Source organism: Schistocerca nitens, chromosome 4 (assembly GCF_023898315.1).
Source record: "Schistocerca nitens isolate TAMUIC-IGC-003100 chromosome 4, iqSchNite1.1, whole genome shotgun sequence".
NCBI lineage: Eukaryota > Metazoa > Arthropoda > Insecta > Orthoptera > Acrididae > Schistocerca > Schistocerca nitens.
The window spans coordinates 906511298-906524803 of NC_064617.1; the positions used below are offsets into that span (position 1 = coordinate 906511298).

At 40.5% G+C, this 13506-nt stretch overlaps 1 protein-coding gene across 3 annotated transcripts in view; it reads right to left on the reverse strand.

Annotated features, from left to right (window-relative positions):
* LOC126253477 (WD repeat-containing protein 19) overlaps nucleotides 1-13506 on the reverse strand; it is a 328532-nt gene that overhangs the window by 262112 nt on the left and 52914 nt on the right. For 2 of the 3 annotated variants that reach the window (XM_049954835.1, XM_049954834.1), the window contains one exon: nucleotides 6251-6475. The exons of the other annotated variant lie outside the window; for it this stretch is intronic. In XM_049954835.1, coding sequence (XP_049810792.1) covers nucleotides 6251-6475 — 225 coding nt within the window. The remainder of the gene's footprint in view (nucleotides 1-6250; nucleotides 6476-13506) is intronic. 3 annotated transcript variants of the gene reach the window in all.

The following is a 13506-nucleotide window of genomic DNA, read 5'->3' on the forward strand; positions in this document are numbered from 1 at the left end:
CCTACATAATTCAACTGCAATCTGTGGTTAGTGTGTTGACCTTTATCCAGCTATCCTATATCTAGAATTGAAAAATTTCCATAGTTTGAATATAGTGACTTAATTCTAATATTTGTTTTTCTTATATCCTTGTTTACACACAAGTTACAGGTCAGATCAAGCCAATGCGGGGCAGTAGCAACTATTGTGTTTTTCTGCTTATTTTCTTCAAGGAAATTCTTCAGAGGTTTGGTCAGAAACTCTTGACAGGAAAAGCATTTCTGAAGAAGAGAAATTTGTTAATGTTGCTTATAAATTTAAGTGTTAGGAAGACTTTTCTAAAGATATTTGTCTGGAGTGTAGCCTTGAATGAAAGTGAAACATGGATAAGCGGTTCAGAGGAGAAGAAAATCATGTAGTTAATGAGGATGTACTGAATGGAAGTAGGACAAAAAGAAATTTGCAGCATAACTTGGCTGTAAGAAGGAATCAGTTGATAGGACACATTCTGCGATATCAATCAATGATCAGTTATCAGTTAGTACTGGAGGGAAGTGTGTGTGAGGGGGGAGGGGGGGGGGATAAAAATTGTAAAGGGAAACCAAAAGAGAAATACAGTAAGCAGGCTCAATGCATGTAGGTAGCAGTAGTTATTTGGAGATGATGAGGCTCGCACTGGAACATGGAGAGCTGCATCACACCCATCTTCAGACTGAAGACCACATCAACAGCAGCACATATTCAGGATGAATGTCACAAACAATTATAAGAAACAACAATGCCCTGTGCATTCCTTTCTCTTACAAAATAATGAAGGAAAAGGGCCTGGCAGACTAACATTAAAATAAAATGCTGTGATGTGACCACTTACTCTCCATGTTATGCAGTCTTCACTATCAATACAGAAGTGAATATCATGATGTACGCTGTTCCCTTTGTTGCTAACAATGATAGTGCAGGTACTGGAGAGAGGGAGAACTCATCATCACTTAAAAGACCACTGTATGGTATAACTACTGTGTTGTTGTTGTTGTTGTTGTTGTTGTTGTGGTCTTCAGTCCTGAGACTGGTTTGATGCAGCTCTCCATGCTGCTCTATCCTGTGCAAGCTTCTTCATCTCCCAGTACCTACTGCAACCTACATCCTTCTGAATCTGCTTAGTGTATTCATCTCTTGGTCTCCCTCTACAATTTTTACCCTCCACGCTGCCCTCCAATGCTAAATTTGTGATCCCTTGATGCCTCAAAACATGTTCTACCAACCGATCCCTGCTTCTAGTCAAGTTGTGCCACAAACTTCTCTTCTCCCCAATCCTATTCAATACCTCCCACCTTATCTTCAGCATTCTTCTGTAGCACCACGTTTCGAAAGCTTCTATTCTCTTCTTGTCCAAACTGGTTATCGTCCATGTTTCACTTCCATACATGGCTACACTCCATACAAATACTTTCAGAAACGACTTCCTGACACTTAAATCTATACTCGATGTTAACAAATTTCTCTTCTTCAGAAACGATTTCCTTGCCATTGCCAGTCTACATTTTATATCCTCTCTACTTCGAACATCATCAGTTATTTAACTCCCTAAATAGCAAAACTCCTTTACTACTTTAAGTGTCTCATTTCCTAATCTAATTCCCTCAGCATCACCCGATTTAATTTGACTACATTCCATTATCCTCGTTTTGCTTTTGTTGATGTTCATCTTATATCCTCCTTTCAAGACACTGTCCATTCCGTTCAACTGCTCTTCCCTTCTTTGCTTAGAACTGGGTTGCCATCTGAGCTCTTGATATTCATACAAGTGGTTCTCTTCTCTCCAAAGGCCTCTTTAATTTTCCTGTAGGCAGTATCTATCTTACCCCTAGTGAGACAAGCCTCTACATCCTTACTTTTGTCCTCTAGCCATCCCTGCTTAGCCATTTTGCACTTCCTGTCGATCTCATTTTTGAGACGTTTGTATTCCTTTTTGCCTGCTTCATTTACTGCATTTTTATATTTTCTCCTTTCATCAATTAAATTCAATATTTCTTCTGTTACCCAAGGATTTCTATTAGCCCTCGTCTTTTTACCTACTTGATCCTCTGCTGCCTTCACTACTTCATCCCTCAGAGCTACCCATTCTTCTTCTACTGTATTTCTTTCCCCCATTCCTGTAAATTGTTCCCTTATGCTCTTCCTGAAACTCTCTACAACCTCTCGTTCTTTCAGTTTATCCAGGTCCCATATCCTTAAATTCCCACCTTTTTGCAGTTTCTTCAGTTTCAATCTGCAGTTCATAACCAATAGATTGTGGTCAGAATCCACATCTGCCCCTGGAAATGTCTTACAATTTAAAACCTGGTTCCTAAATCTCTGTCTTACCATTATATAATCTATCTGATACCTTTTAGTATCTCCAGGATTCTTCCAGGTATACAACCTTCTTTTATGATTCTTGAACCAAGTGTTAGCTATGATTAAGTTATGCTCTGTGCAAAATTCTACAAGGCGGCTTCCTCTTTCATTTCTTCCCCCCAATCCATATTCACCTACTATGTTTCCTTCTCTCCCTTTTCCTACTGACGAATTCCAGTCACCCATGACTATTAAATTTTCATCTCCCTTCACTACCTGAATAATTTCTTTTATCTCGTCATACATTTCATCAATTTCTTCATCATCTGCAGAGCTAGTTGGCATATAAACTTGTACTACTGTAGTAGGCGTGGGCTTCATGTCTATCTTGGCCACAATAATGCGTTCACTATGCTGTTTGTAGTAGCTAATCCGCACTCCTATTTTTTATTCATTATTAAACCTACTCCTGCATTACCCCTATTTGATTTTGTATTTATAACCCTGTAATCACCTGACCAAAAGTCTTGTTCCTCCTGCCACCGAACTTCACTAATTCCCACTATATCTAACTTTAACCTATCCATTTCCCTTTTTAAATTTTCTAACCTACCTGCCCGATTAAGGGATCTGACATTCCACGCTCCGATCCATAGAACGCCAGCTTTCTTTCTCCTGATAACGGCGTCCTCTTCAGTAGTCCCCGACCGGAGATCCGAATGGGGGACTATTTTACCTCCGGAATATTTTACCCAAGAGGACGCCATCATCATTTAATCATACAGTAAAGCTGCATGTCCTCGGGAAAAAGTACGGCTGTAGTTTCCCCTTGCTTTCAACCATTCCCAGTACCAGCACAGCAAGGCCGTTTTGGTTAATGTTACAAGGCCAGATCAGTCAATCATCCAGACTGTTGCCCCTGCAACTACTGAAAAGGCTGCTACCCCTCTTCAGGAACCACATGTTTGTCTGGCCTCTCAACAGATACCCCTCCGTTGTGGTTGCACATACGGTACGGCCATCTGTATCGCTGAGGCACGCAAGCCTCCCCACCAACGGCAAGGTCCATGGTATAAATCATAAATGCAACTGTGTTCACAGTAAAAACTTGACTCCTTTTTTGTTTTTCATGAAAAGCATCTACAATACTAAAACGGCCGTACAAAACACAATTACATATTTCACGTGACTAAAGCTGAAGTTAACCTGATAGGCTTGGATAACAGTATCTATTGCTACAACATACAAATCAATCCTTACCACACAGAATTAAAATGTACATATTTGATGATGGTGGTGTGATGACTACAGGTCAGTCATAGCTTACAAAGGTACAGTAGTAACATCTGGGGAGTGTATATATAACAAAAAGCGTGTGGATAGTACAATCTCATTAAGTGCCACAGATGCCACAAATTTAATGTTGGGTGAATACTGTGGCCAACTAAGTTTAAAAAAGGATGTATTGTCTTCTTTGGACCATTCCTGCGGACAGTACCTGCAGTAATCAAGTGCAGTGACATGTCTCAAGTTGAATAAAGTTTGGGGTATGAAAGCAGGCTATTATTAATTCTTGTTCAGAAATTCTGGTTGAAAACAATACAACAGTTCTCACAGCAGGTTGGTAACTAAGAGTAAATACATGCTTTTCATTTCTTCAGACACCATTCTCCAGGATTTAAAGTGATATACTGTGAAATTCACAGTGTATAGGTCACATTAACATGGTAGCACCACACTACAAATAAACTTTTTCCTAATAAAAATAAATGCCAAAAAGATGAAACAGTGAATATGCTGCATACAAAACACATAGAACTGCCTTATACAAGCCTACACTTACTATGAATCAGAAAAATTGTAGCAAACAAATACTTGATAAAATTGTCTGAATGCTGCTTGTAGAGGTCTTTTATGACATTCTATTTAGAACGCATGACTTTCTTACAGTGTTACCTCACTCTCATGGACTGTACCACAGTCTTCTAAAATGCAGTATCTTGTTTTTCACATCAATGGCAGGTGCCAAAATACCAAACAAAGTTGACTCAATGCAAAATTCTTCTGAAAGTACGGGAAGACAGAATCAGAATGCATAAGTTGTCTAGGCAGAAGCACTCATCTCAGTTGATCAGACATCTGCCAGCCATATTCCCACTGAACCACAAAAAGACTGACACTGGCCAAATCCTCAACACTATCATAATGCCCTGCATGTTTAACAGAAATATAATGCTCAATGAGCAGATTTATTCAGCTGAAGAAGACAACTATACTGTCACTATTCCACACATTGTCCTTCTACCATGCTTATTGTTTGCCATACATATTATTTAAAACATCATCATACAATTTTATAGATTTTTGTACTTTACAGTAATACAATGTCGAAAAAGCTGCTATGCAAGCCTGTTTGTAGGTCAATTTCTTCTCGTATTTATTCATAATTCTGGCTATTTTTGAAGAAAAATTGAAATGTAAGAAAGAAAAACTGAGGATATCCCCAGTCACTTCTCACTTTTGTGAGCAATCTAACTCTATGGTTTGCAGAGCATTCTTAATTTGGCAGAGTTAAATATCCATTATTACTTAATACTGACTGTAGGTGTACTAGTTCTTCCTGGAGGCTGCCAGTGTCTGTCTCAATATGGACCCGTCAACCAATTCACTTTGAACAATAAAATATAGTCCATGATATCAGATGATAGTTGGAACTCCCAAAATCTGATGGTACTTAGAACCCTGTAATTATATATCTTTATGTCACATAGGGCTACCATGGAGCCTCATGATGAAGGTGTCACCAATGTAGTGCCAAAACACCTTTGGTTTCTAGACTGCAGAATTAGTCCAAAATCTTTGTTAAGAGAGGTAGCTACGACAACAACAGCAACCTGTTAAAAACAGACTCATTATTAAATAAAAGAGCACGTAAAGGTTACTTGACACTTAAATTATAATGTTACATCTCATGCAAATTTTGTCAATATGTGCCAAAGCATCACCAAGCGATATTAAAGCTGACCTGTGAAGTACAAGTGGTAAAATGGTAATAAAATAAGCTGATTCGTGGATTTGGTGGCATCCTTTGCAATTCTTGAGACCAAATAAATAAACTAAAAACAAATTAAAGGTCTTAATAACAAGGTTACATATTTGGCTAACATACTAGTGAAAGCACCGACATTGCTGTCGATCTGAAAGACAAAGCATTTAGGACTTTCTTGAGGAATAAACAGCATAAATTTACACTCAAAGTCATTTACAAATTTGTCTTGACAATGGCTATAAGATTTTTATCTGAAATATCAGAATATCAATGAAAAACAACAATAATAATGACAAATGGCTTCGGCAGCAGCTTTAGGTTGAACCAATGTGCCTGGTTACCTAGATGGTAAAGAGCTATTTTCTACAAAACAGGCCTCACGTGTGTGATATGGATGATGTAAGCCATTTCATGAGATTGTGGTGAGGAGGTAATGGCAGTGATGTGTCTGCTTGGCCTTATGTTGAAGGAGGTTCTCACTCATGATTATTTCATGAAATATCCCTTGTACCAAACATTTCAAATTAGTTTACATTCTGTGTGCAGCACTTGGTACTCTTATGACTTTGTTTATTAAGAGGCTATTCATCTTATCATTGATGCTTCAATATTTCATTTTGTACTTAAGGACTTAGTCAGGAAAATGTTTTTATTTCATATATACAATCAGCTAAGAGAATAATCTAAGGAAGCACATGCAAGAAGTTGTAAAAAACATTTCAAATTGTATGTCAACATAATATATTATTCTGCATTATAATTCACACTTTTAGCTCCTTTCACTTACCTATAATTTAGGTAAAAAGGACACTCTCGAAAAACTCTTTATAAATGAATAGTTGACATTTAACTAAATAAAATAAATTAAAAGTTAAGGATACAAACTTTGCTGTACTGTGATTATATATTGCAAGATTTCCTCGTGAGGTACCAACAGCAACCAGTGATCCCTTCTTGGCCCAAATGATGCAACTCATAGGATCTCGCAGGCCAATATCAATGTGTGACTTCTTTGTCGTGTTTGCATCCCACAAGGTTAAATGTGAGGAGTTCGATGTAATAATGGCAAGATGGTCACCATCAACATCCCAGTCAAATCCTGTGCACACACTGGAAATAACATACGGAATGTAAATTTTCATATTTTTGCACAGTTAAAGAATTTCATTCAGCATTTCCAATAACAGAAATTTAGGTCTGGAATATTAACCCTCTAGTGGAGTTTTGTGTGAATCAATAGGAAGTTACGCAATGGAGTGAATAAAGACAACTGCTCACTGTACAGTACAGGTGTTGGTTTAGTGTATAGGTACAAAAAAAAAGTACTTCATTGCTGTAGGTTATCTTGAAAGGAGGGAGGGGAGGGGGGGGGGGGGGGGAGCAGGACAGGCAGAGCACAGAAGAAAAGTGAAGAAGAGGAAAAGATCAACAAAATGGAGATGCAGCAAGGGAAAAAGATAGGAATAGAAAAATGGAGGATTCATGCCTTGGTAAAGGCACAGGTAGCTGCATACTGCACACAAGAATAAAAAGGGAGAGACTAGAATGAGGAGACTAGGAAGAGTGGTGTAACATACCACTTTTGGTAAGTGATTTGTTGTCCAATATTTACCTAGCCGATGAATGATGACTGCTACACTGAATTTTTTTTTTGGCTAATTAGCTTACAATTGCAAACTGTTTGGAAGTTCGTTATTATTTGTGCATGTGCACTGGGACGGATGGTTGCTGCATATCACCAAGGCGGAACAATTTAGTAGTTTTGCTACGCGTTGTGGTACCTACTGGCTTGGCAGTCATTCTGAGTTACAACATGCCAGATCAGAGAAGCAGGATACACCTTCAAGTAACAGCGTGCCTTGACAATGGTGCTGATGGCACAGACAACATACGGTAAATTTGAACTACCATTAGTACTGTCAGAATATATTTGTGTTACATCAGATCGAATGTACGAATATTCTTTGTAGTTACGGTGTTTCCTCACAAATCAATTTTCACAGAAGACATAATGTAACTGTTGTCAGAATAAATACTTTCTATTATTTAGTAGGAAGTTTAGAGTTTGTTAAAGCTTCCAGATTCCAGCACAAGAACAGCTGTGGCGCACACAGACACAAACTGTTTCAGACACAGGGAACACTTCATTCTGCGCTGTAAAATTAATAAAACTGGGACAAGAAGAGTACATTAAAAGAAGATCAAGAAGTAATTGGCAGTTCTCAAGAAAGATTTCAAGGGCAAATAGTGCTGTTGTCCGTAGAAACAAGGTCAAGAGCCAGAACATCACAGCAAAACTATTAAGTAATTAAGTCTAAGCTAAGAAGAGTTAACAGACCTCAGGGATGAAAGCAGAGCTCGCCATCTGCAGCATCGTCGACAGGACTGACTGCGGACCTTTGGTACAGAGCCGAGTGGAGGGTCTGAATCAGAGGCTGAGACGGTTCTGCGACCATGAGGGCTGCAGATTCCTCGACTTGCACCATAGGGTGGTGGGGTTTCGGGTTCCGCTGGATAGGTCAGGAGTCCACTACACGCAACAAGCGGCTACATGGGTAGCAGGGGTTGTGTGGCGTGGGCCGGGCGGTTTTTTAGGTTAGATATCCTTGGGCAAGTACGGAAAGGGCAACAGCCTCAACGGGTGCGGGGCAAAGTCAGGACATGCGGGGACCAAGCAGCAATCGGTATAGTAATTGTCAACTGTCGAAGCTGCGTTGGTAAAGTACCGGAACTTCAAGCGCTGATAGAAAGCACCGAAGCTGAAATCGTTATAGGTACAGAAAGCTGGCTGAAGCCAGAGATAAATTCTGCCGAAATTTTTACAAAGGTACAGACGGTGTTTAGAAAGGATAGATTGCATGCAACCGGTGGTGGAGTGTTCGTTGCTGTTAGTAGTAGTTTATCCTGTAGTGAAGTAGAAGTGGATAGTTCCTGTGAATTATTATGGGTGGAGGTTACACTCAACAACCGAGCAAGGTTAATAATTGGCTCCTTTTACCGACCTCCCGACTCAGCAGCATTAGTGGCAGAACAACTGAGAGAAAATTTGGAATACATTTCACATAAATTTTCTCAGCATGTTATAGTCTTAGGTGGAGATTTCAATTTACCAGATATAGACTGGGACACTCAGATGTTTAGGACGGGTGGTAGGGACAGAGCATCGAGTGACATTATACTGAGTGCACTATCCGAAAATTACCTCGAGCAATTAAACAGAGAACCGACTCGTGGAGATAACATCTTGGACCTACTGATAACAAACAGACCCGAACTTTTCGACTCTGTATGTGCAGAACAGGGAATCAGTGATCATAAGGCCGTTGCAGCATCCCTGAATATGGAAGTTAATAGGAATATAAAAAAAGGAAGGAAGGTTTATCTGTTTAGCAAGAGTAATAGAAGGCAGATTTCAGACTACCTAACAGATCAAAACGAAAATTTCTGTTCCGACACTGACAATGTTGAGTGTTTATGGAAAAAGTTCAAGGCAATCGTAAAATGCGTTTTAGACAGGTACGGGCCGAGTAAAACTGTGAGGGACGGGAAAAACCCACCGTGGTACAACAACAAAGTTAGGAAACTACTGCGAAAGCAAAGAGAGCTTCACTCCAAGTATAAACGCAGCCAATACCTCTCAGACAAACAGAAGCTAAACGATGTCAAAGTTAACATAAGGAGGGCTATGCGTGAATCGTTCAGTGAATTCGAAAGTAAAATTCTATGTACCGACTTGACAGAAAATCCTAGGAAGTTCTGGTCTTACGTTAAATCAGTAAGTGGCTCGAAACAGCATATCCAGACACTCCGGGATGATGATGGCATTGAAACAGAGGATGACATGCGTAAAGCTGAAATACTAACACCTTTTTCCAAAGCTGTTTCACAGAGGAAGACCGCACTGCAGTTCCTTCTCTAAATCCTCGCACAAACGAAAAAATGGCTGACATCGAAATAAGTGTCCAAGGAATAGAAAAGCAACTGGAATCACTCAACAGAGGAAAGTCCACTGGACCTGACGGGATACCAATTCGATTCTACACAGAGTACGCAAAAGAACTTGCCCCCCTTCTAACAGCCGTGTACCGCAAGTCTCTAGAGGAACAGAGGGTTCCAAATGATTGGAAAAGAGCACAGGTAGTCCCAGTCTTCAAGAAGGGTCGTCGAGCAGATGCGCAAAACTATAGACCTATATCTCTGGCGTCGATCTGTTGTAGAATTTTAGAACACGTTTTTTGCTCGAGTATCATGTCGTTTTTGGAAACCCAGAATCTACTATGTAGGAATCAACATGGATTCCGGAAACAGCGATCGTGTGAGACCCAACTCGCTTTATTTGTTCATGAGACACAGAAAATATTAGATACAGGCTCCCAGGTAGATGCTATTTTTCTTGACTTCCGGAAGGCGTTCGATACAGTTCCGCACTGTCGCCTGATAAACAAAGTAAGAGTCTACGGAATATCAGACCAGCTGTGTGGCTGGATTGAAGAGTTTTTAGCAAACAGAACACAGCATGTTGTTATCAATGGAGAGACGTCTACAGACGTTAAAGTAACCTCTGGCGTGCCACAGGGGAGTGTTATGGGACCATTGCTTTTCACAATATATATAAATGACCTAGTAGATAGTGTCGGAAGTTCCATGCGGCTTTTTGCGGATGATGCTGTAGTATACAGAGAAGTTGCAGCATTAGAAATTTGTAGCGAAATGCAGGAAGATATGCAGCGGATAGGCACTTGGTGCAGGGAGTGGCAACTGTCCCTTAACATAGACAAATGTAATGTATTGCGAATACATAGAAAGAAGGATCCTTTATTGTATGATTATATGATAGCGGAACAAACACTGGTAGCAGTTACTTCTGTAAAATATCTGGGAGTATGCGTGTGGAACGATTTGAAGTGGAATGATCATATAAAATTAATTGTTGGTAAGGCGGGTATCAGGTTGAGATTCATTGGGAGAGTGCTTAGAAAATGTAGTCCATCAACAAAGGAGGTGGCTTACAAAACACTCGTTCAACCTATACTTGAGTATTGTTCATCAGTGTGGGATCCGTACCAGATCGGGTTGACGGAGGAGGTAGAGAAGATCCAAAGAAGAGCGGCGCGTTTCGTCACAGGGTTATTTGGTAACCGTGATAGCGTTACAGAGATGTTTAATAAACTCAAGTGGCAGACTCTGCAAGAGAGGCGCTCTGCATCGCGGTGTAGCTTGCTCGCCAGGTTTCGAGAGGGTGCGTTTCTGGATGAGGTATCGAATATATTGCTTCCCCCTACTTATACCTCCCGAGGAGATCACGAATGTAAAATTAGAGAGATTAGAGTGCGCACGGAGGCTTTCAGACAGTCGTTCTTCGCGCTAACCATACGCGCCTGGAACAGGAAAGGGAGGTAATGACAGTGGCACGTAAAGTGCCCTCCGCCACACACCGTTGGGTGGCTTGCGGAGTATAAATGTAGATGTAGATGTAGAATTGGTGTGTTGATGACTAAACACTAATTCAATCAACAACAATTATATTGTCGAAGAACTTACTACGGTTTGTTGTTGTTGTTGTTGTGGTGTCACTGCCACACACTACACTTGCTAGGTGGTAGCTTAAATCGGCCGTGGTCCATTAGTACATGTCGGACCCGCGTGTCGCCACTGTGTGATCGCAGACCGAGCGCCACCACACGGCAGGTCTCGAGAGACGTACGAGAACTCGCCCCAGTTGTACGACGACGTTGCTAGCGACTATACTGACGAAGCCTTTGCTCTCATTTGCCAAGAGACAGTTAGAATAGCCTTCAGCTAAGTTAATGGCTACGACTTAGCAAGGCGCCAATTGTCACAGTGCATGTATCTTACGAGTCTCATTTGTATAGTCAAGAGAGATGTATCACAAGGATTGATTAAAAGTTAAGTATATTCCAAAGATACATATTTTCTTTATAGTATTCAATACGTATCATGTTCCAGACTTGACGCCAGTCGGCGTGTGTGTACGCGTGCCTTTCGGCTTCCTCCTCAGTGTGGCGTGACTAGCTTGTTATGCCACAACAGTTGTGGTCTTCAGTCCTGAGACTGGTTTGATGCAGCTCTCCATGCTACTCTATCCTGTGCAAGCTTCTTCATCTCCCAGTACCTACTGCAACCTGCATCCTTCTGGATCTGCTTAGTGTATTCATATCTTGGTCTCCCTCTATGATTTTTACCCTCCACGCTGCCCTCCAATCCAAAATTTGTGATCCCTTGATGCCTCAAAACATGTCCTACCAACCGATCCCTTCTTCTAGTCAAGTTGTGCCACAAACTTCTCCTCTCCCCAATCCTATTCAATACCTCCTCATTAGTTAGGTGATCTACCCACCTTATCCTCAGCATTCTTCTGTAGCACCACATTTCGAAAGCTTCTATTCTCTTCTTGTCCAAACTGGTTATCGTCCATGTTTCACTTCCATACATGGCTACACTCCACACAAATACTTTCAGAAACGACTTCCTGACACTTAAATCTATACTCGATGTTAACAAATTTCTCTTCTTCAGAAACGATTTCCTTGCCATTGCCAGTCTACATTTTATATCCTCTCTACTTCGACCATCATCAGTTATTTTGCTCCCTAAATAGCGAAACTCCTTTACTACTTTAAAGTGTCTCATTTCCTAATCTAATCCCCTCAGCATCACCCGATTTAATTTGACTACATTCCATTATCCTCGTTTTGCTTTTGTTGATGTTCATCTTATATCCTCTTTTCAAGACACTGTCCATTCCGTTCAACTGCTCTTCCAAGTCCTTTGCTGTCTCTGACAGAATTACAATGTCATCGGCGAACCTCAAAGTCTTTACTTCTTCTCCATGAATTTTAATACCTACTCCGAATTTTTCTTTTGTTTCCTTTACTGCTTGCTCAATATACAGATTGAATAACATCGGGGAGAGGCTACAACACTGTCTCACTCCTTTCCCAACCACTGCTTCCCTTTCATGCCCCTCGACTCTTATAACTGCCATCTGGTTTCTGTACAAATTGTAAATAGCCTTTCGTTCCCTGTATTTTACCCCTGCCACCTTCAGAATTTGAAAGAGAGTATTCCAGTTAACGTTGTCAAAAGCTTTCTCTAAGTCTACAAATGCTAGAAACGTAGGTTTGCCTTTTCTTAATCTTTCTTCTAAGATAAGTCGTAAGGTTAGTATTGCCTCACGTGTTCCAACATTTCTACGGAATCCAAACTGATCTTCCCCGAGGTCCGCTTCTACCAGTTTTTCCATTCGTCTATAAAGAATTCGCGTTAGTATTTTGCAGCTGTGACTTATTAAACTGATAGTTCGGTAATTTTCACATCTGTCAACACCTGCTTTCTTTGGGATTGGAATTATTATATTCTTCTTGAAGTCTGTGGGTATTTCGCCTGTCTCATACATCTTGCTCACCAGATGGTAGAGTTTTGTCATGACTAGCTCTCCCAAGGCCATCAGTAGTGCTAATGGAATGTTGTCTACTCCCGGGGCCTTGTTCGACTCAGGTCTTTCAGTGCTCTGTCAAACTCTTCACGCAGTATCTTATCTCCCATTTCATCTTCATCTACATCCTCTTCCATTTCCACAATATTGTCCTCAAGTACATCGCCCTTGTATAAACCCTCTATATACTCCTTCCACCTTTCTGCCTTCCCTTCTTTGCTTAGAACTGGGTTTCCATCTGAGCTCTTGATATTCATACAAGTGGTTCTCTTTTCTCCAAAGGTCTCTTTAATTTTCCTGTAGGCAGTATCTATCTTACCCCTAGTGAGACAAGCCTCTACATCCTTACTTTTGTCCTCTAGCCATCCCTGCTTAGCCATTTTGCACTTCCTGTCGATCTCATTTTTGAGACGTTTGTATTCCTTTTTGCCTGCTTCATTTACTGCATTTTTATATTTTCTCCTTTCATCAATTAAATTCAATATTTCTTCTGTTACCCAAGGATTTCTATTAGCCCTCGTCTTTTTACCTACTTGATACTCTGCTGCCTTCACTACTTCATCCCTCAGAGCTACCCATTCTTCTTCTACTGTATTTCTTTCCCCCATTCCTGTCAATTGTTCCCTTATGCTCTCCCTAAAACTCTCTACAACCTCTGGTTCTTTCTGTTTATTCAGGTCCCATC